The 25,914-nt window shown below is 37.4% G+C and overlaps 1 protein-coding gene across 1 annotated transcript; it reads right to left on the bottom strand.

Moving 5' to 3' along the window:
* Positions 1–18,275, bottom strand: BLOC1S6 (biogenesis of lysosomal organelles complex 1 subunit 6). The gene is made up of 5 exons (XM_081049690.1): positions 18,104–18,275; positions 12,209–12,350; positions 5,914–6,001; positions 3,167–3,253; positions 1–2,758 (listed from the first exon to the last, which is right to left on the bottom strand). Exons 1-5 carry the CDS (start codon positions 18,183–18,185, stop codon positions 2,639–2,641), a joined length of 519 nt encoding a protein of 172 aa, XP_080905816.1. The 5' UTR covers positions 18,186–18,275; the 3' UTR covers positions 1–2,638.
* Between the last annotated feature and the right edge of the window lie 7,639 nt (positions 18,276–25,914).

Below are 25,914 nucleotides of genomic sequence, written 5' to 3'. Positions count from 1 at the left end.
GCTTGATCCACAACTTTGGATAATTCAGAGGCTTTTAATTACATGTATAAAAAGTAGTCCTCATTTTACAAGCTCAAAATCAGACAAATATATGAGGATGAATAACTGGTACATTTATAAACTGTACCTACCCAATAACTCACTGAGGACACAATCCATGTTACATTCCATATCTGCATATCTACATGATACCTCCTACCAAGTAAATACAAAACTCAGTTCAATACATATGTAATATAGTTTCAAAATAAAGGCAATTTTTTTCCAAACAAAAAAACAAAAGCAAGTTTTCAACCTTAGTACCAATTCATTCTTTTGTGCAAAAAATACAGTAAAACTAATTGTAAGGGTTCTGTTCAGGGTTAGTCAGTAAGATATGTTTCTATGCTACTAAAATATAGCTAAAGTTTCAGATTTTAATTACCAAAGTAACTACTTCTGATTTACAATTTACCTAAAAATAGTGAGTGCTAATATATATTCTTGACATTTTAAAAATCTTCAAAATTTAAATTACATAATTCAAAAGTATGTTCCTTGCCATTCATTCAATAAACGTTGATTTATTTTAAGATAGGTCATAGAAGTTCAATTAATTAACTAGAATTCTTTATATCTTTCCTGCCTGCCACCTATTTCAATCTTAAATCTGACTTTATATCAAAACAGTAGTTCAGAACATATTTCATAAAATTAATCCCAAGAGTTACTGGGTGGCTTTTAAACTATTTCACTTCTGATAAATACAAATCACTAGATAATCTAGACCAGTAGTAGTAGTTCCTTGCATCAGAATTATCTGGGGAGCTTTTTAAATTCTGCATGGGCCCCACCTCAGAACTAATGAGTTAGAATCTTCCTGAATGTCTGGTTGTTGTTGTTTTTTAAGATCCCACGTGATAATGATATGCAGCCTAGTGTAGGAATCTCTGACTTAGACCACTAGACCAGTGGTTCTCAACTTTTAAGGTGAATCAGAATTACTTGGGGAAACTTTGGAAAAAAAAAGAAAAACAGACTTGCTTCAGCAGATGGAGAGTGGTATCCAAGAACCAGCTTTTAAATACTCATTGCAGTTGGTCCATAAACCACTATAAGAAACAATGCACTGCCTTTGTCAGGTTATGAATGAGTCCATTCAGCAATTCAGGTGACATTGTCCTGCAAGCACTAATGAATCCTGCCATAGACAGTTTTACCTGGTAATTGAAGGCAACATGTAGCCTTTTAAAATAAAATATATTCTTAAATATAAGGTCAAAGTCAAGTGAATTGAGAGATCATCATTCATTCATTCTAAAGAAGGGAAAGGCTTTCAACAGACTAGTTCTCAGCACTCAAATCTAAAGCCTTCTCCATCATTAATTAGCATGACATGTGATCAGAGGTAGTGATTCCAGCTTACCTAAAATGTAATGCAGATTATAAAAGATCAAATTCTAATCAACACTTTTACAGGTTCTATATAGTCTCTATGTAATAGAGACTAGAGACTAATTGGATATTAAATAATACTAAAACAGTGAATAATATACTCTCAATCTTAAACAATGAAATTTCACAATATTTCCCTCACATAAGTTTCTACTTATGATATCGGGGAAGGGGGGGGGTCTAGTAAACACTAAAGGTATCATGCTGCTTCTTTTGTGAAGAAGCTGTTTACTAATTGTCCACAATTCTTGTCAATATCTATAAAATGGATAATTGGTATGTATCATTCTACTTTAAGAATTTTTTAAAAGCACAGAAAAAGTAACCACATGTAAGGCTACGCAGCAAATCAGAGGATAGACAGAACTAGTGATTAGATCTTCCATCTGGTGTCTTATCAACTCGACAACTATATCTCAGTGTGTGACGAACCTTACTAAGTATAATAAATATTTAAGCATATTACAGTGTGTGAAAGCTCTATCTCCACCTCTGCCAAACTTTAGGAACAGATATAATCTCTTTGAACCCAGAAGCTACATAAGAGCTAAATAGCAACGACAATGCTAGGAAGAAGACAAAGTGTATGGTTAGTGGAATCTATCTGGCATCTCGCTCACCTTATCCAATGTCTTAGGTGCTTTTATTTCCTGGGAACACATTTTTCTATCATGTTCTTCACAAAGACTTATATGCCACCTCTTTTCCAGTGGCATATGTGATTCAACAGTTGGCATTGCTTCTTAACCAAGCAATGAAAAAGCAACTGCTAGAAACCAGAATTGTACTGCCAGAAAGGCAAGTCATTTCATAAAATAAGAAACCGAAACTTTTAAATCCACACTTAAGAATCTAAAAAATTCATACTAATTTTTAAGTGCTTAGCCTAGACCGTTAAAACAATCAGACCATTTACCAGTTTATAAATGACTCAAGGCCAAAATAATGAATTTTAAAATGAAGCGAAACAGAAGTTGAAAAATTACATACAAATATCCACACCAAGTGACATTAAGTCTTTTACTCGGAAAAACCAAAGCTTCTGGAATGGCTGAAATGAGGACAGAGACAGCATTCCCGGGGAAAGGGTTTCAAGCAGAACACAGTGGTGTGAGGCACGGCCTTATCTTCGGTCTGCACTTAGGCCATCTTAAATCCAAGAACGTGGGACGGGGGAAGGAAGAACACAAACACATGCAACTTTTCATGTCCTTTTGGCTGGTTTGGCTGTTAACTGCTTTTCTCTTTCAAATTCCTTCTCGCGTTGCTGCTCCCTTTCCAGCTCTTCTTTCTGCCTCTTCTGCTGCAGTTTAAGTGCTCTTTTCTAAGTCAAAAAATTCAAAAACCAAGAGAAAAATCAAGGCTAATGGGTTATGGCCTAATTTAAAAGTAACAGTGCTTTGATTTGAGGTAACCAATGCTTATTAATAAATTTCGTATGTAATTCTTAAATTCATTCTGGGTAATTTAAGGCCCCCCGGATACAAAAAATATTTGTTACTCCACACTCTTATTAAATGAGAATTGCAGCTACATATTCAGAGAATCTGAGCCAACTAGCCCAACAGTTAGTAGAAAAGCCCAGAGTGGGGCTGAAAATAATACATTTTAAAGGAAAACAATGTACCATGAACTATTTATTGTATAGGTATAAGAAGTCAGAAAATGAATACTGAAGAAAAATGGACAAACTTTCACTTTTACAAAGAGTGTGAAAGAATTTTCAACTTACTTTTAACTTTGACGTCTTTTCATGAAGCATCAGCATCTCTTTTCTTATATTCACCAACTTGGCATGATAGTGTTTGGCTTCAGTGAACTCAACATGAAAAAGTAATGAAAAGTCAAGTTAAAATACACTAAAATAGCAAAATGGATAAACAAATAAATGCCTAAATTACAGTTCATTCTTCCTAAATGGATTACATTTTTAAAGCCTTAATTATCTCCAAATTTTAATTCCAAAATTTAAATGTCATTTAAACTATTAGTAGGATTTTGAAAACACTTCAGTTCAGATCAATAAAAAGTTACTAAACATAAAATAGACATTCACATTGTGTACAGATAACATTCTGCTTTATTCTAAAATTCCAGTAAGACTATCCAACAATGCTATCAAAGCACTCCCTACTGGCTTTACAAGGGAGAGAACAAGCCAGCATACATAGAACAGTTTCCTGTCAGGAAAAGGTCAAGCTGTGTCTAGAGCCCTGAGAGGCTCCGACCATGCAGAACCTCTGTAAGGACACTTTTCTTCCCAAAGAGCGATAAGTATAGACTTTCCATCCCAGAGATGGCAGAGAAGGGGAAAAGCACCTCATTCTCAGGCAAGCTAACAGAAATGAGAGACGTGTCAGTAGAGGGATTAGCAATCTTTATGCTAAGTAAAGTCATAGTCTGATGAGTTCTAGAGTTTATAGACCCTCTTTCTTTCTCTCTGGACCTTCCGGTTTTCAGTTCATAAATGATAATCAAAACCACTCTTGGGCTGAGAGAAGAAAAAAGAGGAAGACTTAGTTTCTGCCCCTTCAGACTAAAAGAACTATCTTATATCTGCTTGGTTCATTCATTTATCATTCACTCATTCATCAAATATTCTTTATGCTGCAACATGAACTCAGCGGGAAAGACAAAAGCAATGTAGATTTGTCCACCGCCTTCACAAAAAGTCAGGAACTTTGTGTTTGAGTAAAAGACTTTGTGTTTATTACCACAGGCCTCCGCCTAATGCTAGAGGAGATGGATCTTATTTTTGATTGTTATAAAAGGAAAACATTAGAATAAGCCACAGTTGTCCAATGAAAAGTCCATTTACTGAGGTACGTGTCAAAGGCCACAAAACCATGCAAATCATGCTATTTGTAATGTTGAAGGTGAAGAAAGAGGTAGCCTAAATTTCCCTTTTTGTTGTTAATTCCTGTTACTTGGAGAATCGGTTCTTCTCATCAAAAAGTCAAAGAACTTCTGATGAAATTCAGCTATTGTCATTTATATTGAAAGATATAACAGGTCCGTTTCAGCGTTAACTTGTTATAGCATTATGAAAATGCCACACAATTAAATAAAATGCAAATTTAAAAAAACATGTAATTCACAATATAGTCACAGGAATATGAAATACAGTATGGGGAATATAATCAATAATGTTGTAAAGTTTATGTAGGGTGCCAGATGGGTACTGAACTTATCAGGAGATCACGTCATAGATTGTGTAGATGCCTGACCAATGAGCTATACACCTGAAGGTGAAGTAAAATAATATTGAATATAAACTATAATTTTATACACACACACACACACACACACATACACACGCACGCCAAAAAAATTTATACAAATTTTAAGAAAGGAAAAAACTGTATTAAATGTAATACTCAATATACACTGATAACAAAAGATGAATACAAGTCACGTTTGACTTGTGCAATTACAAGAGGAGCTCTGATTGCGGCGAACCACTGCTTGAGCATAGATAACATATCTTAAAATGTGTATACATTTTTTGGGTCACCCCCGGTATATATGGTCATGGGATGTGGAGTACAGCATAGGGAATATAGTCAATGGTATTGTAACAGCTATATACGATGTCAGAGGGCTAGTAGCTTGGGGGGGGGGGGTGTATAATTTTGTGAGGTGTGTAAATCTCTAACTAGTACATTGCTTTGTACACCTGAAACTAACTTTTTAAAAAATAAACTGAAAAAAAATTATCAGGAGCAGAATTTCTTTGACTTTGGGAGATACAATTTCAAAAAAATATTACGTTATAATATAAATTAAAAATAAACATGTAATTGATAAAAAGAGATGCACTTTCCTTAAAGGGAAAAATAATACCCCCAAAGTTCCTTACTTTTAGTTCTCTTTTATAAAAAGTTGTTAATTATGAGATCTATTATAGACTTTCATAAATAAGTTCTATTTCCTATCATGAGTTCAACATTTGAAAGATAACAATTCCAGAAGTCAACTAGACAAAATAATTCTCCAGGCAGTCCACCAAAAAAGGGTTTATTCAGGAAAAGAAAAAGAAACAAAACCACCACAGCAGAGTGAGGATGCACAATTCTGGCTGTACACCTCCTGCCGGCCGACCACATGCAAAAAGCATCCTCTCTCCAAGATGGCCCCCTACATAAATAAATCCCTCTCCCGGAAGGTAGAACCATAAGTTTTAACAGACAGTCAGGACAGAGAGTAACAGGGAGCCCAGCTCCACCCATAAACCTCCCAGTTCTGTGGTTAGTCATCTTAACGTGCAAGTTCACTTTTATCACAGACAATGGAAATTCTAGTAAAGTAAATCAAGGTTTCCTGTTAAAAGACAAATTCTAAGACAAATTTGTAAGACAAATTCTAAGCTTTGAAAATTAAAGGAAAAAATCCCAAATGTACATTAAGTACAAAGTTGGGATGATAAACCTATTTCCAAAACAAGGTATCATTAAGCTACATCAACTAAATCATACTTACCAAAGCATTAATATCCAACATAGAATGACATTCTTTAAATTTTGAAATCTCTTGTTCCAGTGTGTCTAATAATACAACTTGGTTCTGTCTGAAACAAAAGCACACAGCCAAAATAAACATTACATACTGTAATGTTCATTAAAAGGAATCACATTCATCTTGGTTAATGTTACAGGTAGAAATTAAGTTGGAAACCTATTGACTCTCGAAGGCTTATTTGGTTTAGCATTAATCTTTTTCAAAATAATATTCCAAAGCCACATTCTAATAACTGAATGTGTCTTTTATTCTAGCTTCAATTTCAGATTCTAATTAATAAAATCATGAAATGATTTTAAATTATTTTATTACTTATTATTTCTAGCAACTGTCTGTACTATCCCCCAAAATTTTTTACACTATTTTATCCAAGAAAATTGATGCTTTTGTATATATTAAAATTGCAATGTATCATAAAGGAAATGAGGAGCAGTGATTTTTCAGATTAGAATTGGGGAAAATTTAGTAGTAACAAGCAGTAAGTCTAAAGGGATAAACAGGAAGATGAAAAAATAAAACTAGAAATCACAAGATTCTCCTACCAATAATCAGTTGTGTGATCTTAGAAATTTAGTTTATGTCTCTGGGCCTAAGTTTCTTCATTTATAAAGTGAGAAGGTCAGACCAGGTAATTTCTAAGGTTCTTCACAAAAATTCTGATTCAAAACCTTCTATTAAGACAGAGAAGCCAACTTCCCTCACATACCGCTCCAGAACAATCAATGCTAGCATCATAGGAATAAGTGACACAGAAGGGTCACCTAATTAAATATTTTAAAGAATATCATAGTCAAAGAAAAATATGACATGATTTGCTTGCAAAACTATGCTAAACAGAGAACAATGATGAAGAAAGAAATAGCAATGAAGAGACTGAAGGGCAGTTACAACATCTCCACCATGCAAGCACTGAGTTTGGCATACCCCACAGGTCATGGTTTGTCCCTTCAGCTCTGACTAGAGACCACAAAAGGTGAAATACAGAATGGATGAGAGGAGAAACAAACAAGTGAATGATCTGAAATAAGCAGAAAAGCAAAAACAGGCTGTTACAACTGTAAAATAATACAGAAAAATCAACAAAACCAAAAGTTGGTTCTACAGAAGATCAATAAAATTGATAAACCTTTAGTCAAACTAACAAACTAAAAATTAAGAGACGACACAAACTACTGACGTAAGTCATGGAAAACGGGTCATCACTACTGATCCCCTGGACATTAAAAGGATAATGAAGGAACACTTTCAACAACTCTATATCTACAAATTTGATAACTTAAATGGAAATGACTAATTCCTTGATAAACACAAAAACTACCAAAACTCACACAAAAGAAACAGATTATCTAAGTAGGCCTATATTTAATAGAGAAATTCAATCAATAAGTAATAACCTTCCAGAAATGAAACTACCAGGACCTGACGTTTTCACTGCTGACTTCTACCAAGCATTTAAGGAAGAAATTATACCAATTCTCTACAATCTCTTCCAGAAAACAGAAGTAGAGGGACACTTACTATGAGGCCAGCATTACCCTAAAACCAAAACTAGACAAAAATATTACAAAAAAGGAAATCTAGAGACCAACATATTTTATTAACATAGATGAAAAAATCCTCAACAAGATATTAGCAAATCAAATCCAATAATGTATAAAAAAAATTATGTACCACAACCAAGTGGGATTTATTCCAAGTATGCAAAGCTGGTTCAATATTTGAAAATCAATCAATGTAATCCATCACATCAAAGGTAAAGTAGAAAAATCACATGATCCTATTAGTTGATGCAGAACAAGCATTTGACAAAGTCCAACACCCATTCATGATTAAAAATACTCTCAACAAACTAGGCAGGGAGAGGAAAACTTCCTCAATTTGATAAAGAACGTCTTTAAAAACCTACAGCATCACACTTGTGAGAAACTAGATGTTTTCCCAAAGATCGGGAGCAAGGAAAGGATGTCTGCTCTCACTACTATTCAACATCATACTAGAAGTCCTAGCTAAAGCAATAAGACAATAAAAGGAAATAAAAGGTATACAGACTGGAAAGAAAGAAATAAAACTGTCTTTATTCACAGATGACATGAATGCCTATGTGGAAAGTCCCAAAGAATCAATAAAAAAAAAAACCCTCCTGGAACTAATATGTCAGTATAGCAAGGTTTCAGAATACAAGGTTAATAAACAAAAATCAGTTGTTTTCCTGTATATACCAGCAGTACACAATAAGTCCCCTCAGATGAAATACTTTGATATAAATCTAACAAAATATATACAGGATCTATATGTAAAAACTGTAAAACCCTCAAAAAAGAAATTAAAAAAAAGATAAATAATGAAGAGATATTCCAAGGACATGGAATAAAAAACTCAGTATTGTTAAGATATCAGTTCTTCCCAACTTGATCTAACATTCAATACAATCCCAATTTAATTCCCAGCAAACTGTCTTATAGATACAACATTCTAAAATTCACATGGAAAGACAAAGACCTTGAATAGCCCAACACATACTGAAGAATAATAAAGTTGGAAGACTTAACACTACTCAATTTCAAGACTTACTATAAAACTATGTAAATCTGGACAGCATGGGGGTGGTGTCCTAAAGAACACACTGATCAATGGAACAGTACAGGAAGCTCTTACATAGACCCACACAAATATAATCAACTGCTTTTTGACAAAAGAACTAAGGCAATGCAGTGAAGAAAGGACAGTCTTTTCAACAAATGGTGAAGGAACAATTAGATGTTTATGTGCAAAGTAATTAACCTAGACATAGACCTTATACCTTTCACAAAATTGATCATATATCTAAATGTAAAACTCTAAAAACTTCTAAAAGAAAACATCTATGGTGATGAATTTTTACATACAATACCAAAAGCATGACCCATTAAAGAATAAATTGATAACCCAGACCTTTAAAATGAAACACTTCTGCTCTGTGTAAGTCACTGTTAAGATAATGAAAAGATAAGCCATGCACTTGGAGAAAATATTTGCAAAACACATAAAGACTTATATCAAAAGTATGCAAAGTAGTCTTAAAACACAACAAGGAAATAAACAGCCTAATTAAGAAAATGGGCAAAATAGCTAAATAGACTGTATAATCACGAATTTGTCTGACCTTTGTTTCAGTTTCCTGGCATATGGATTCTAAAATCCTTGGAATTTCTCAAATGATAGGGGTATCTTTGTTATTCATGAGCCCCTTGGATCACACCTGACTTTATGCTAATGAGGTGACCTACGGTGGACCCCTAGAACTTCAGGATGGGGGCTGGTCATGCTAGGAAGATCAATTATGTGGTCTGAGGGTTGGGGCTTTCAGTCAAGTGATATCAGCCCAATCTTCCAGGAAGAGGGAGGTCTGGAGACTGAGTTCAATTATGTGGCCAATGATCCATCAATTATGCCTACATAATGAAACCCCAATAAAAACTCTGAACACCGAAACTCAACAGAGCTTCCTGCTTGGTGAACACATGTACAGGGAGAGTGAGGCACCCTAATTTTACTAGGAAAGGACACAGTAGCTCTGTGTTTGGGATGCTCTCAAAACTTGCTCCATGTGATTCTTCACTTGGCTGGTCCTGATCTGTATCCTTTATAATAAAACTGTAATTATAAGTACAGTACTTTCATGATCCGTAAGTCTAGACACTCTGGAAGAAGGTTCCAGAGAATATTTAGCTACAGTATAGTGGGGGCAGAAATGATTGAACTTCTTTTCCCTTGAAGTTTTGTATAATCTATGGTAAATATGCTGGGAGGAACTGTGAAGCCCTGATACAGGATCTAAGCAAAGATCCTCTGAGAAAAATGCTATTTCCCTGGAAGGTCTATGTGGTATTACCTCAAAGGGAGCTCCAGTGAGGATACTCACAATTGCACCTCTCTGGCTACTCTTACGGATCTGGATTCCAGAACCTCTTTTTACTTTCTTTCTAATGTTCTTAAAATGACAAATACACATAAAGGAATAATAATAACCTTTCATATATACCGAGGGTGCCAAAAAAATGTTTTTAAATGTTTTTACATTTTAAGAGATGTTAACTACTTTGATCAATGTTGCCCAAGCAGTAGTTCGCTGTAATCAGAAGTATCTGGACACTGATGGTAACCACTTTGAGCACCTCGTGTAATTGCAGAAGTCAAACGTGACTTATAGTCATCTTTTGTTATTGGTATACCATGTTTCCCCGAAAGTAAGACCTAGCCGGACAATCAGCTCTAATGCGTCTTTTGGAGCAAAAATTAATATAAGACCTGGTCTTATTTTACTATAATATAAGACTATAAATAATATAGTATAGTATAGTATAGTACAGTACAGTACAGTATAGTATAACATAACATAACATAACATAACATAATATAATACTAGGTCTTATATTAATTTTTGCTCCAAAAGACGCATTAGAGAGGATTGTCCAGCTAGGTCTTATTTTCGGGGAAACACGGTAAATTAATAGTTTTTTCCTTTCTTAAAATGTGTATATATTCTTTTGGCTCCCTCTGTATAAAGCTAAGTTTTGTTCTTGGTCTTCCTTACCCATGGTTAGCTACAAAGTAGACCTAATTTCTGTCTACCACTATCATCACCTTCACCTCTGTAGGCCTATATCTATAATGGTCAAGTGGATTCATGAAGATTAAACAGTTTGATGACAGAGCCAAGACTGGGACCCAGGTGCCTCTCAGTCCAGTACTCTTTCCCCTGCATCTTTATTAATAGTGAAATTTCTGGGGAGATGGATGAAAGGGAAAATGGATGAAAGAGGCAGCTACTAGGAAACTTCTCTTTTTCCTTTCTCTGAAATTTGTTCATCTTTCCTTAACACTCAAGATGTATAATAACTGCTTATTCATCATATTCAATTGTTAATTCCAGTAATCTTTTTCAAGCTACTTACCTCTCTGAACCTCGGTTTCCTCAACTGTAAACAGGGATAATATTAGATACTTCATAAAGTAGGTGTCAGGATTAATTGAAATATGGTACATAAAGTGTCAGGCATGTAGTACATACAGTAATAAACAGTAGCTGATTTTACCATCCTCATCATCATTGTATGCATGCCGAGGAAGGTAAGTGGAGATATTTAAAATACTAAATTTTAGCCAATGTCCTCATCAATTAAACTCTACAATTAAACCTTGACTCCAGCTTCCTGTAAGGTACTATCCAGATGTTTTGCTTACAGAATTTCTTAACCTTCCTTTAGTCTATCATATTTCATCCAAACTCCCCCACAAAATCTTTAGGACTTGTATGCCACAAGGATTGACTGGGGTTAAAATACAAGACACACCACATACTAGAGATAAAAAAAAAAAAAACCCAGCAGAAAACCAAGACAGTTGCCAACTCCCTAACTACAGCACCATCCCACATGAAGTAGAAGACAATACCACTTTTATACTCATTTATCACCTTCAAATCCAAGAATCATAACATTACTTACTAATGTTTATAAATGGACATAGTTATTGATTATTCCTCTCCTTTTGCCCTAATAAAGTCTTTTGAGATAAGTGTTCAAAGGATCAGGTTTTAGAGCAGCAGCAGTACATAGCCAGTTTAAAGCTGTGCATCACAAAAAGAAACGATACGCCAGCCTGGGCAATCCAGAGGGGTCTGGACCCAAGAGGAAGCAGAAACTCAGTCTGCTGATTCTGGGTAGGAACTGATAAAGTTAAGTGTACCTTTGCATACTGACCCCACTCTCTGGGATCCATTCTTCCTTATCCTGTTCCTCTCTTAACGTTTCTGCCAATCCTTTAGTAGAATTATCTACTAGGAGTGAAACGGGCCATCTCAAAAAAAGATACTTAAGGATTTCTGGCAACTCATGTGAACCAGTGATTGAATGCAAACGGAACTCCTACGGAGGCAATTTTGCAGCTCTACTCAAAAACAGGTGTATATTCATTCTGCAACATTCCCAATAGGCAAGGCTTTCATAAAATAATGGTGAAACAACGAAACTAATCAAAGAGTCTAGATAAGATTAGGGGTACTTCTTAGAAGCCAAACACTCTACAAGTATTCATTTCATTTTTTACATTTAGATTACTATGAACTCCCCCACTCCCGTTTGCTATCACTGAAAATAAATACTCAATTGTATGAACTGTTACAAAATATTATGCTTTAATACAGTATGTATTTATACAGTAAATGGTGACTATGCCACAGTGGAAACAAGTGCCTCTACAGTTTCTGTTAGCTCACGTGAGTTCCTGGAGGGCTTGTTTTGATCTCTGCAGATCCGGCAGGTAGTGAGAAAGCAATCCTTCTGCCAGTTGCTCCACAGCTTTGTCTTCTGCAGTCAAGTCCTCTATTAACCCTTCATCTGGAGAAGTGTCACTTAAACCTGTCCCCAAGCAAAAGTCAAATTTAAGAAGCTTTTAAATTGCCACGGGGATAAGAGAGTAGCAGGGAGGCAGGGAAGGAGGCTAGCAGTGGGGCTCGGCACATACACAGAGGGTAGTACAGGTACCCTTTAACTTTTACCTTCTGAGCATCCTCTAAAGAACAGATTATGCATCAGAGAAATGCAAATAAAATCCACAATGAGATATCACCTCACCCCAGTCAGAATGGCTATCATCAACAAGACAAATAGTAACAAGTGTTGGAGAGGCTGTGGAGAAAAAGGAACCCTGATACACTGTTGGTGGGAATGCAGACTGGTGCAGCTGCTATGGAAGGCAGTGTGGAGGTTCCTCAAGAAATTACGAATAGAATTACCATATGACCCAGCAATCGCTCTCCTGGGTATCTACCCAAAAAATCTGAAAACATTTCTCTATAAAGACACGTGTACTCCAATGTTCATTGCAGCTTTGTTTACAGTGGCCAAGACATGGAAACAACCAAAATGTCCTTCGATTGATGAATGGACAAAGAAGTTGTGGTATATATACACAATGGAATACTATTCGGCGTTAAGGAAAGATGATATAGGAGCATTTGTGACAACATGGATGGATCTTGAGAGTATAATGCTAAGTGAAATAAGTCAGACAGAAAAAGCAGATAACCCTATGATTTCACTGATATGTGGTATATAAACCAAAAACAACAAAGGAACAAGACAAACGAGAAAGAAAAACTCATAGACACAGATAATAATTTAGTGGTTACCAGAGGGTAAGGTGGTGGGGGGTGGGAGATGAGGGTAAGGGGGATCAAATATATGGTGATGGAAGGAGAATTGATCTGGGTGGTTAACACACAATGGGATTTATAGATGATGTAATACAGAATTGTACACCTGAAATCTATGTAAATTTACTAACAATTGTCACCCCAATAAATTTAATTTAAAAAAAAAGAAAAAAAAATAAAATAAAATAAAATAAAATAAAGAACAGATTATGAGCACTCAAAATGTGTTTTAAAGCTACCAGTATAAGGTACAATCTAGATTAAAAGAATGTTATATAAAATGCTGTATGTTTATGTATTTTTCATGGAACAGGACTTACAGTTTTCAATGGATTATTAAAGGAGTCTGAGGCCTAAAAGTGGGAAACAATTACTGAAGGAAAGCAAGAATTCAAAAGCATACAGAAATTAAATATATTTTAAAAAATGCAATGCCTAAAAATATTTTTTTCATTTCTATGGAAGTAAAAATATAGGTCAATATTTATTTTGCACATAGCTTGATATATTATTGACATGTAAAAATGGGGCTGTTTTGTCATTTGCTAGGAGGAGAGATTTTCTAAGAATTTCTCCATCCTTGAGATCATCACCTTAATTTACCACAGAAAATAATGTATAGTAATTATCTTGTTTGTAAATCTAGGTATGATGCTAGCTAGGAACTATGCCTCATACTTTTCCTTTGAATAAGAGCAGTGTAAGCATTGTGCCAGGCATTCAAAAATGCCTAAAATGAATACCCATGAATGACTACTACTACCAACAAAAGTACAAAACAACTTCTAAATAGGGTTCAATGATTGGTTTGTAAGATTTTAGAATCACCAATTGAGAAAAAAAATGAGATGGTCACATTGCTAAAATTGTACTCTAAAAGCATTTTTAAACTAACATTAAGCTCTGAAACATCTCTCTTTAATCATAATCTGGTAATAGTGAGTAACAGCAAATTAGATCATTATGTAGAATACATTTATCATCATACAGTGCTTTTAGCCCATTTCTAAGTATAACTTTACCACAGATTAAAATTTTGGCACGATCAAGGAAAACAACATGTTTCATATTCAAAACATGCCTTTAAAGATCAAAATAAAATAATAGTATGGTTTTTATTCTGATCCTGAGAAACATGAACTTAGAAATTCTCAAAGTTGCAAAGCAATATTCAGACAGGTAAGAGCTAACTAGAAACTGAAGCATTCCACAAGTGAAATAAAAATATAATGGGGAAAGTAGAGCATTTACAGATACTGCCAGATGTACCATCAGGTGGGAAGTCCATAAAGCATATCTGAGAATTAATGCCACTGCTTAATGCTTGATTACAAATACAGTGGAAACAATAGCATGTCTCTTTAAGAAAATATAGAAATCATTAAGTATTATAGATAAACAAAAACACCCAAATAAGGACATTTCAACTATAAGGAATAACAATGTATACACCTCCCTTACAATATATATACATTTTAACTCACAGACCCCCTCCCTACCCTGCCCTAATATTCTGATTATTGGAAGTGTGTTACTCATGTTTTTACATGCATTTAGTTACTAAATTCAAGGTACTTTACAGTGGGAGATTAAAGAAAAAGGAACCTTACCCTATTCATACAAGAAACATTGGCTGCATGTCTATATTATGTACTAGTTTCTGAGTACAGCAACAAATTAGGCAAGTTCCCTTCCCTGAAAGGGCTCAAGACAGGGGAATAATATGAACAGTGTCATTACAGAAACAGAAACTATTATGGTAATTCAGAGGAGAGAAGTATCACTTTCACCAGGGAAGTCCGGGAACAACTCGTAAAGAGGGTGTGCTGTGGGCATTTACACTGAAGCTTGAAGGATGTTTGGAAATCTCACTTCTTTTTCTTCTTTTAAAGTTTTGCTCTTGTAAAAACTTAAAACACAAAAGAGGGGGGCATAAAAGCTGAAAAGTACAAATATTCCTTTTCATGCCCTGAGAGTGTCACTCTGAAGTTTCTCACACAGCCTTCAAGAAATTGTCTGCATACCCATGCATAAACCCTGTTTTTATCACAAATGAAACATTACTCATATTGTTCTGTAACTTTTCTCTTACATATATATCTTTCCAAATTAACATATATGGATCTACTACATTTTTTTCAGTGACTAGAATTCCACTATATTTTGTTTAGTACTTCTCTGTTGCTGTGGACTGAATGTTGTGTCCCCACCAAAATTCATGTTGAAGTCCTAACTGCTAATGCAATGGTATTTGGAGGTCAGGCCTTTGGGAAGTAAATTAGGTTTAACCTTATCTCATGATGAGATTATTGTGCTTAAGAGAAAAAGAAGAGAGACCAGAATTCTCTCCCTCCATGTGAAGACACAGTGATAATGCAGTTGTCTGCAAGATCAGAAGACGGTTCTTACCAGGAACCTAATCTGCCAGCACTTAGAACTTGGACTTCGCAGCCTCTAGAACTGTGAGGAATAAATGTCTGTTGTTTAAGACACTCAGTCTATGAGTACTTTCTTATAGCAGCCCAAGTAGACTAACACACATGGATAGCTTTCTTGCTTTTCTTTGTGTACGCGTGTTCATGTCATTTTTTTTTTTTGTAGGACAAATTCTTAGAAGTAGACCAATGGGACAAAGTGTTAAATGCATTGTTTTAATAGACAGTGCAAAACTGCCTTCCTAAGGGATGGCACCAATTTACACACACACCAACAATCTGAGGGCTACGATTTCCAAATGGTAAGAACTCTAAGGCAGGAGTGGAAGGGATAGGAAAGGTGGAAATATAGGATTTCTCTGGACAGAGAAGGCAGCTGGAGCATGGGACATATGTAGTGGAGAGCTATTAAGAACCATATGGCCAACCTATGAGGTCCCTGGAGTCCAAGCTAATGGGTTTGGCTCTTGGTTTAGTAAGTAGTTAGAAGCCATTAAAGGTTTCCAAGCAAGGAAATGACATGATTGGAGCTTTACGTTGGGGCAGTGATATGACAGCAGTGGGATAGATGGAAGAGTAAGAGACTGGAGGTGCACTAGCATTACAACTGTTGTTGTAAGAGTGAAAATAGAAACAGGAGTTGGAAATTGTATAGAATCCCCTAGACTAAATAGAGGTAGGAGGCAAGTGACAGCTGAGAAGCAAGTGTATCAAAGTTTCAAGTGAGGGTGACTTGGAAGCATTCATAGGATCAGATATCTACTTTTATTTACATACATGCTGCAAGTGAGCTTAGTGCAAAAATCACCATGTCAAATTAACCAGCAAACAGATGAAGGAGCAAGAAGAGAAGGACCCAAACTGCACATACATACAATGAAATTATATTTATATGATGGTGTAAAGAGAGGGAGGAAAAGTATGACCAAGAAAGGGCTGACAGCACTATTTAAATAACGCCTCTATTTCTGAAACAGGAGGTAAAAGAAAAGCCCTGTAACCTTTCTTATTTAGGGTTCCTCATCTGAACTGCAGAACACAAAATTGCTTTGAGTGACTATTTTCTCAATTCTCCCAAGGATGGTACAGAAATAGTACCATTCTGGGACACTTCTCCGAAGACGACATACTTGTGGCCAATAGACATGAAAAGATACTCAATGTCACTAATCATCAGAGAAATGCAAAGTGAAACCACAATCAGGTTTAGTCACACCTGTCAGAAAGGCTATCATCAATAAATCAACAAACAACAAGTGCTGGCGAGGATGAGGGGGGAAAAAAGGGAACCATGATTGGTGGGATTGCAAACTGGTGCAACCACTATAGAAAATGCCTTGGAGCTTCCTCAAAAAATTATGACCCAGCAATTCCACTTCTGGGTATTTACCCGAAGAAATCTGAAACAGCAATTTGAAAAGATATATGCACCCCTATGTTCTTTGCAGCACTATTTACAATAGCCAAGATAATGGAAGTAACCCGAGTGCCCAGCAGTAGACAACTGGATAAAGATGTGCTATATACACACAATGGAATATTACTCGGCCATAAAAAAAGAATGAAATCTTACCATTTCTGACAACATGGATGGACTTAGAAGGTATCATGCGAAGTAAAACAAGTCAGACCGAGAAAGACAAATACCATATGATCTCACTTATATGTGGAATATAGAGAACAAAATAAATAAACAAAACAGAAACAGACTCACAGATACAGAGAACAAACTGATGGTTGCCAGAGGGAAGCTTGGGGAGTAGGGTGAAAAAGCTGAAGGGATTAAGAAATACAAATTGGTAGCTACAAAACAGTCATGGGGATATAAAGAACAGCGTAGAGAATACAGCCAATAATGTTGCAACAGCTATGTGTGGCGCCAAGTGGGTACTAGACTATTCAGAAGGATCACTGCATAAATTATATAAATGTCTAACCACTATGCTGTACACCTGAAATTAATATAACATAATATTGAATGTCAATTGTAATTGAAAAATACACATAATTTTTTTTAAAAGAAATAGTAACATTTCGGCTGCATAGCAAGTCAACTCATGACATTCAATGGATGCTTTAGGGCATTAGAGCTCACATCTTCTCCTGGAACTCGGGTACAGAAAGACTGCTGGAGGAATAGGAGCGCCACACAGGCAACCAGCAAGACAGCATTTCATGAGGAAGCAATTAATAATACTGGCTACAAGAAGTCTCTGAATTACAAAGCCATCATCCTGACAGATTCATCCTCAGCCACTAACTTATAACAAATAGACCACAATGTGCTGGGGTCACCTACACGCAGAGTTACTTCACCATAAAACGCCTCCAACCGCCCCCACACCCGCCTCCGCCGCTCCTCCTCTCCCGCCCATTCACTGGGCAGGAGGACCTCACGATTCCCCACTTCCGCGCTGGGGTCCGAGCCCAGGCCCGCCGCCCAGAGCAGCCCACTCCCCGGAAGCGGCCGGGACGCCCCGCCACTCGATCCTGGCTGCCCGCCCCGCCCCATAGCACGTACCCTGCGTCGGCGCCCCGGGCCCCAGGCCGAAGGGTGGCCCTGCCAGGACCCCATCCGGGGGCGGCGGCCCAGGGACACTCATGTCCCTGCCGCTGGGAACAGGGAAGGGGCACTTGTGTAGACGGTCAGGTGCCGGAAGGAGGGACCAAACGCTACAAGCGCCCAGTCGGACAGAATCAGCGGTCGCACCCGGAAGTGACGGGAGCTGAAGGCCCTGGGCTCGGGGCACGTGATCGTGGGTCCTCGCCAGCGGCCTCCCCTCCCCCCCTGCCTTTCTGCCTCCACCACCCCCAGCCCCGACAGCCCTGGGACTCCACGGTGACGTAGTCATTCGTAGGGCTCGGTGTCAGTAGTGCCAACTGTGCGGGGCTGACATCCCAGCGACCGATTCTGGGGCGGTGGGGGGAGAAGAGGGCGGTGACGCGAAGGGGCTGCTGGCTTGTGAAGACGGGAAGAGTCTTTGCTGAACCTGGGCGGGCAGTCAGGCTTTGTTCACGGAGGCCCGGTACTGCTTTTCAATCTTGTATTCGTGTTAAGGAAACACTTTAAGAACAATTATCTGGGATTTGGATCATTAAAAGATTAAATGTTGAGTTGTTAGCTTCGGCCTTGCTGACTGCGGGGTTAGCCAGGATTCCAGTCTCCCCCGGTTGGTTGTAGGTGAATGATTTCAGGCCAGGGTTGCAGCGTTTACTGAAAAAATTCAGCCCTATTACGTACTGGAAACTGCATTTGCTGAGATCCTGTGGGATGTTATGAATTTTAATGAAATGAAAAACACTTAGAAATAGGCAGAAGCAGCCTCAGACCAAACAAAACCATCAACTATGCCCTCCCTATCTTGGACCTTCTCACCTGGACTGTAATTGTGGCCTCCTAATGTTGCACCCAAAAATTGCCTGTCCAGATAATTTTCTGTGCTGCAGCCAAAGCTGGCTTCAAAAAAATGAGAATTTATGTCAAGCCTCAGAAATGTGCACCTGCTCCCCAATGCCCTTATCAGTGCATTCACATCCCTTCTTGTTTTGGCCTCCCTTCCTCTCAAGATTAGCTTCTCCTTACTACCTGAGGTGAGCAGAATAATGCCATCCATCCCGAAGAAAAGGGTAATTAAGGTTGCTTGTCACCTGATCATAAAATAGGTTACCCTGGATTATTGAGTGGGCCCAATGTAATCACAAGGGCCTTCAAAATTAGAAGAGGAGTGTCAGAAGGGAGATACGACTATGAAGGATGATTAGAAAGTTGCAACATTGCTGGCTTTGAAAATAGAGAAGAGCGGCAGGTTAGCTCAGTTGTTTAGAGCAAGGTGCTACTAACACAGGTTGCCAGTTGGATCCCTCACATGGGCCATTGGGACCTGCGCCCTCCACAACTAGACTGAAACAACTACTTGACTTGGAGCTGATGGGTCCTGGAAAAACACACTTAAATAAATAAAAGTTTACAAAAAAAGAAAGAAAATAGAGGAAGGGGGCCACCAGCCAGGATTGTAGTAACCTCTGGAAGCTGGAAAAGACAAGAAAATGGATTCACCCCTACAATAGAACTCAGCCCTGCTGACATCTTAATTTTATCCCAGTGAAAACTGTGTATACAGAACTATAAGAGAATACATTTGTATTGCTTTAAGTTTGTGGTAATTGGTTACCACAATAGCAAAGTAATGCACTACCCTTCAAGCATCCTTTGTTCCACCCAAGCGTGAAATGTCTGCACTGTTCTTGCTCATGCTTCAGCCTGGGATATTCTATTCAAAGTCCTACTCATCTTTCAAGGCTTGGCCTAAAACCTTTAATTTAAAACCATTTGCAATCCCACCTCTCCTTTCAACTTTCAAAAGTTACCGTTAATAACCTTTTCTCAATTACAAAGCATCCTCCTGCTATTTAGCACTTAATCCATTCTTGTATTAGTCAGATATTTCCCTTGACTTCCTCTATTAGATTGCAAGCTCCAAACAAACTCTTATTCACAGAGCACCATAATAGGTTCTCAATAAAAATTTGCTGAATGAAATATTGATTCTCCAGCCCCAAATTCCAAGTGTCTATAATCTCCAAGTCTGAATCACACAAGATGGCACTTGATATACTGCCTAGTAACCTTAGTTTGATTGTTAGTATCACCTCCCAACTAGACACTAAGGCCCTTTAGAATAGGCCCATGTCCAATGGGTTTGTCCGTAACCTCTTTATCTCTTAGCTTAGTATTAAGCATATTACTTGGATTTTAAAATACTGGTTGTTTGAATTTAATGGATGAAATTAAACTGTCACACCCTGCCTATTTTTATTATCTTTTATTCTTTTGTATTTTGCTTTAAGGAAAAATTAATGTTAGGAAGTTTGATGGATGTTCTTTTCAGCATTTTAACTTAATGTAATAAAAATGAATCAGGTAAATAGATAAGGAGGTCTTTCTACCAGATCTATCTTGTTTTTCTCTTTGTCCTTTTCCTTCTTTCCCACACAGAATTCAGCTCAATGTATCAAGTACTTGTTAAAGACCCTCTGTGTTCCAGCCTCCATTAGGTAAGTACTGTGTACCTAACACTATGTGACACAGAGTTCAAAAACAGAAGGTTGGAATTTGATGCCAAGGAATTAAACACAGTTCATTGAGTCCTATATGTCTTTCAGATTGCCCTTTATTTCCTCACTGGTGGTAGCTATTCTCTTTTACACACCAAAGTTATTATAACCCACTCCAAATAGCTGAGTACCTAAAGATTGGACTAGGCACTGTAGGGTGTAAAAAACGAGATAAAAATTCTGATTCCTGTCCACCTGGAATTTATATTATACCATTCATACACTGGGCTTAGAGAACATGACAATAAAGTGCTAAATTATGTGGAACAGACCTAGAGCAATTGTAAAGGATGTTAATAATGTCATATTAGTCTCCTATTGCTGCTATAACAAATTACCACAAACTTGGTAGCTTAAGACAACATAAATTTATTATCTTACAGTTTTGGAGTTCAGAAGTCCAAAATCAGTTTCAGTGGACTAAAAATCAAGGTATCAGCAGGGCTGGTTACTTCTGGAGGCTCTGAGGAAATCCCTTTCTTTGCCCTTGCCAGCTTCTAGAGGCTGCCCATATTACTTAGTTCATGCCCCCACACCTCATTGCTTTTTCTCCTTCAACTACCATTGCTGCACTGCCTTCTCTCCTATTCTGATCCTTTGGCCTCCCTCTTGTAGGACCCTTGTGATTATATTGAGCCCACCTGCATAACCCAGGATAATCTCCCCATCCCAAGGTCCTTAATTTAACCACATCTGCAAAGTTCCTCTTGACATAGAAGGTAATATTCACAGATTCTGGAAAATTGAAAGTGGACACCTTTGTGTGGGGACGTTATACAGGCAACCATAGATGTGCAGTTATGTAGTGCACAATTGGGAAGTAACGAGAAATACTTAAAACTTAATAGAGGAAATTCACTTAAGCTGTGCCTTGAAAGACAGGTCAAATGTAATATGCAGAGAAAAACTAGTAAAGCCTTCCAATATGAAAAACACCATAAATAGCAAGAGTATACTTCAGACTCAAGGACCTCAGGTGCTGTCTTTTTTTTTTTTATTGGGGATTATTGGGGAACAGTGTGTTTTTCCACGACCCATCAGCTCCAAGTCACGTGGTTGTTTTCAATCTAGTTGTAAAGGGTGCAGCTCACTGGCCCATGTGGGAATCGAACTGGTGACATTGGTGTTATGAGTACTGAGCTCTAACCAACTGAGCCAACTGGCTGCCCGCTAACTGTCTTGAGGTTGACAAAAGTAACAAAGATTAAGTGGTTAGTTAGTAAAAGAACCTAATGGAGAAAGATGTATAGACTTTTAGACCAAAAGAACTTAAGAAGACAAAAGATAACACAAAATGTAGTCATATAGCTCTGAAGAAGTTAGTCCAAACAAACAATATCCAGAAAGAGTTAAACACTGTGTGTGTTCATAGCAAAAGGATTTCAAGGACCTTGAAATCTAAAAGAGAGAGAGCAAATATACAATAAAAACACCAAAACCATTTATCCACTTTTCAGTTTTACTATTTTCTCTATATTTTTCTATATCCTTTATTTTTGTTAACTGAAACAGAGTAGGTAGGTAGGTTGGTAGGAGATTCAAGTAAAGAAACCAAAAAATGTTAATACATGAATACATTCCTGTTATTGATCAGGATGTCCTATATTTAGAATGTGCTCAGATCTGATAAAATCTACTCCCAGTTTGACCTACATCTCTTACAGGATTCACTTCCTTCCTCCCCTTTATCTCTCTCCATCCTTTTCCAAAACCAGAAGAAAGAATGGGAAGTGGGGGACAAAAATATTTGAGTGAGAAAGATGTAGGGACCAGGGGCTACAGGGAAAGGGATGGAAAAAGGGAAGATATACAGGAGAAAGATGTTATGCTTCTAGTGTATTAAAGTGTTGAAAATTTCAACACATTCATATAGGATGATGTGTTTGTATAATAATAAAAAGGAAGAAAGGGAACTGAAGGTAGAAAATCTGAGAAGTTGGGGTACCAAAGAAAATCAGTTTACCATTTTGCCTATGGTTAACCAATCTGAAAATACTTCTCAAACAATTTTAACTATATATATTTACATGAGAAATAGTCTTTCACATTAGCAAAGCGATAAAATACTTCCACCCAATGCAACTCTGCCACACTTCCCATCATTCCTTCCTTGCATTATGTAAAAAACACATTTTTATGTGGAGTATTTCACCAACACATTCCCCTAAACCTTACTACGAAAAAGTTTGTAAAAATATATGCAGAGGTCAAAAACAATGGCTTTTGGAAACTTTTTAAAGACTTTATTTTTCAGAGCAGTTTTAGGTTCACAGCAAAATAGAGATATAGGTTTCCTGTATGTCTCTTACCCCACACATGCACAGCCTCGCCCATTATCAACATCCCTCACCAGAGGATACATTTGTTATAATTGGTGAATCTATATTGACACATCATCATCACCCAATTACATTAAGGTTCACTATTCATGTCGTGTAATCTAAGGGACTGGACAAATGTATAATCACATGTATCATAGAGTAATTTCAGCACCCTAAGAGTCCTCTGTGCACCACCTATAATTCATCCCTCCCTACCCCCAACCCCTGGCAATCACTGATCTTTTTACTCCATAGTTACGCCTTTTCTACAATGTCATTATTTGGAATCCTACAGTATGTAGCCTTTTCAGATTGGCTTCTTTCACTTAGTAATATGTATTCAAGTTTCCTTCATGTTTTTCACAGCTCATTTCTTTTTGGCACAGAGTAATATTCCATTGTCTGGAGGTACCACAGTTTGTTTATTCTTTTACTACTGAAAGACATCTTAGTTGCTTTCAAGTTTGGGAAGTTCTGAATAAAGCTGCTGTAAACATCCATATGCAAATTTTTATGCTGAAATAATTTTTAAACTCCTTTGGGTAAATAAATACCAAGGAGCAAGATTGCTGGACCATATGGTAAGAATAGGTTTAGTTTTGTAAGAGATTGTCAAACTGTCTTCCAAAGTATCTATACCATTTTGCATTCCCACCAGCAATGAATGAGAGTTCCTGTGGCTCCACATCCTCACCAGCACTTGGTGTTGTCAGTGTGCTGGATTTTGACCACATATTCTGATAGGAATGCAGTGGTATCTCATAGTTTCTGTAATTTGTATTTCCTGATGACATGTGATGTGGCACATCTTTTCATACGCTATTTGCCATCTGTATATCTTCTGTGGTGAGATGTCTGTTCAGATCTTTTATCCATTTTTAATCAGGTTGTTTTTCTTGTTGAGTTTTAAGAATTCTTTGTATATTTTGAATAATAGCCCTTTATCAGATATATCTTTTGCAAACATTTTCTCCAAATCTGTGGCTTGTCTTCTCATTCTCTCGACAGAAATTTTAAAATGAAAACTTGAAGAGAACCTAGAATAGTGTCTCCATGAAAACAGGGCAGGTTCTCAAATCTCCCACAAAGGTGCCTGATCAAGTTTTGATGTTTATACATAGGGGCACCTTTCTGAAGTAGGCAGCAGTGGAAATAGCCAAATATTTGATGTCAAAAGGCATGTTTTAATAATATGTGTCATGCAGGGTGACATGCGGGGTCTCAGCTCCCACTCCCCACATAAGAACACAGGATATGGTCAGGCCAGAAAGGAACACCCACGGAGCCATAGATGGGGGAGTCATACCACTATAATCTCACTGGCGGCTGGGTTGGAGACACAGGAAGCAGGAGCCACACTATCCGCAATCCACACTCCACCCTTGCTAGCCCCCATTTGTTGCTAGCGTAGCCACGGCAGTTATATTAGTGGCCAATGGCTCACTGGTTACAGCTGACGGCCAACTAGCCACAGCTGATGGCCATCCAATCACAGTTGATGGCCATTTACTACCCGAGTGAGAACTTTTCCACGTGAGGCCGAGAGCCTGGAAACTGCACTCCTGGTTCTGTCCCCACAGTAAAGCACTTATTGTTAGGATTTTTTGGTTGCAAGTAAAGAAGTCCAAACCTACCTAAGCAAAACAAGGAATTTACTGATTTACTGAACTTGAAAATCTAAGAAATAGCTATATCCATTTCCTCAAGTGAAATCAGAATGTCCTCTCTCTCTCTCTCTCTCTCTCTCTCTCTCTGTCCCCCCCCCCCACCAACCAGACTTTCTTTTGTATTGGCTTTACTCTAGCAGTTCTCTCTTGAAAACAGCTCAATGTTTTCATGGTCCTTACACCATGAAAGCCAACTCACTCCTAGAATTCATTTATTTCTATCTCTTTAAAAAAAAAAAAAAACCTCAAATTATTTGGAGCACACACCTACCTGAACACTAGTCTCTGCATCCAGGTGATATAAAAGGTTCTGATGGGCCAGTCTGGATCACACGTAACCCAGTGAGGTAGAGTCCCTTGACTGACAGGAGTTATACAAAGGCACAGGGTAGTTCCTTAAAGGAAAATCAGAATCCTGTTACCAAAAGGAGGAAGGAAATTGCTCCAACCAAAGCAACAAATGTCAACTATATCAGTTACAAGATTTTAGTAAGGTCACTTAATCAATCTGAGCCACTTTTTTTCCATCAGTGAAAGAGATAGGGATATGATAATACCAGACCGATTACCTGACATAGTTCTTGTGAGAATCAAATGCTCGACAGAACATATGAAAAGGATCTGTAAGCTGTAAAGCACTACTGGCAATAATAGCAGCCCCTTACTATGTGCCAGAAGAAATATTATTTCTATTATTAATGCCGTGGTTACCTAGATTCACTAACCTCATTTGGATTTGAAGGGGTTTAGAACAGACCTCCCCAAGACATGCCACTTTGGCATGTGAATTATTTTGAGCTGAAGGCAATTGAGATGAGGGCTCATGAAAAACTTTTGCCTCTCCCTTAAAGAATTTAAATTAGAGACCTTGCACAAAATAAGAGTTATCATCAGAAATAACTTTATGACCTATCGATAGTGCAGGGAAAACTTCTAATTACTGAACATCTGCAAATGACTCTTCCTCCCCTCTGAAGTCCCAAGGCATCTTACCTCATCCTTAACTCAGAATGTCATATATGCCTCATTTTCCATTTCTGTCTCTGAACCTCTCATGTATGTGGTATTCCCATATGTACATATATAGTTAAATTTGGTCATTTTCTCTTGTTAATCTGTCCCATGTCAATCTAATTATTAGAACAGCGAGCAAAACCTAAAAAAGTAGAGGAAAGTTTATTCCCACCCCAGTTTCTTAAAGAGGCTTTAGGTTTCTTAAATAACCTTTC

This window comes from Rhinolophus hipposideros, assembly GCF_964194185.1.
Source record: "Rhinolophus hipposideros genome assembly, chromosome: 5".
NCBI lineage: Eukaryota > Metazoa > Chordata > Mammalia > Chiroptera > Rhinolophidae > Rhinolophus > Rhinolophus hipposideros.
The sequence above is the reverse complement of the archived record's forward strand: the minus strand, read 5'-3'. Positions and strand labels throughout refer to the sequence as shown.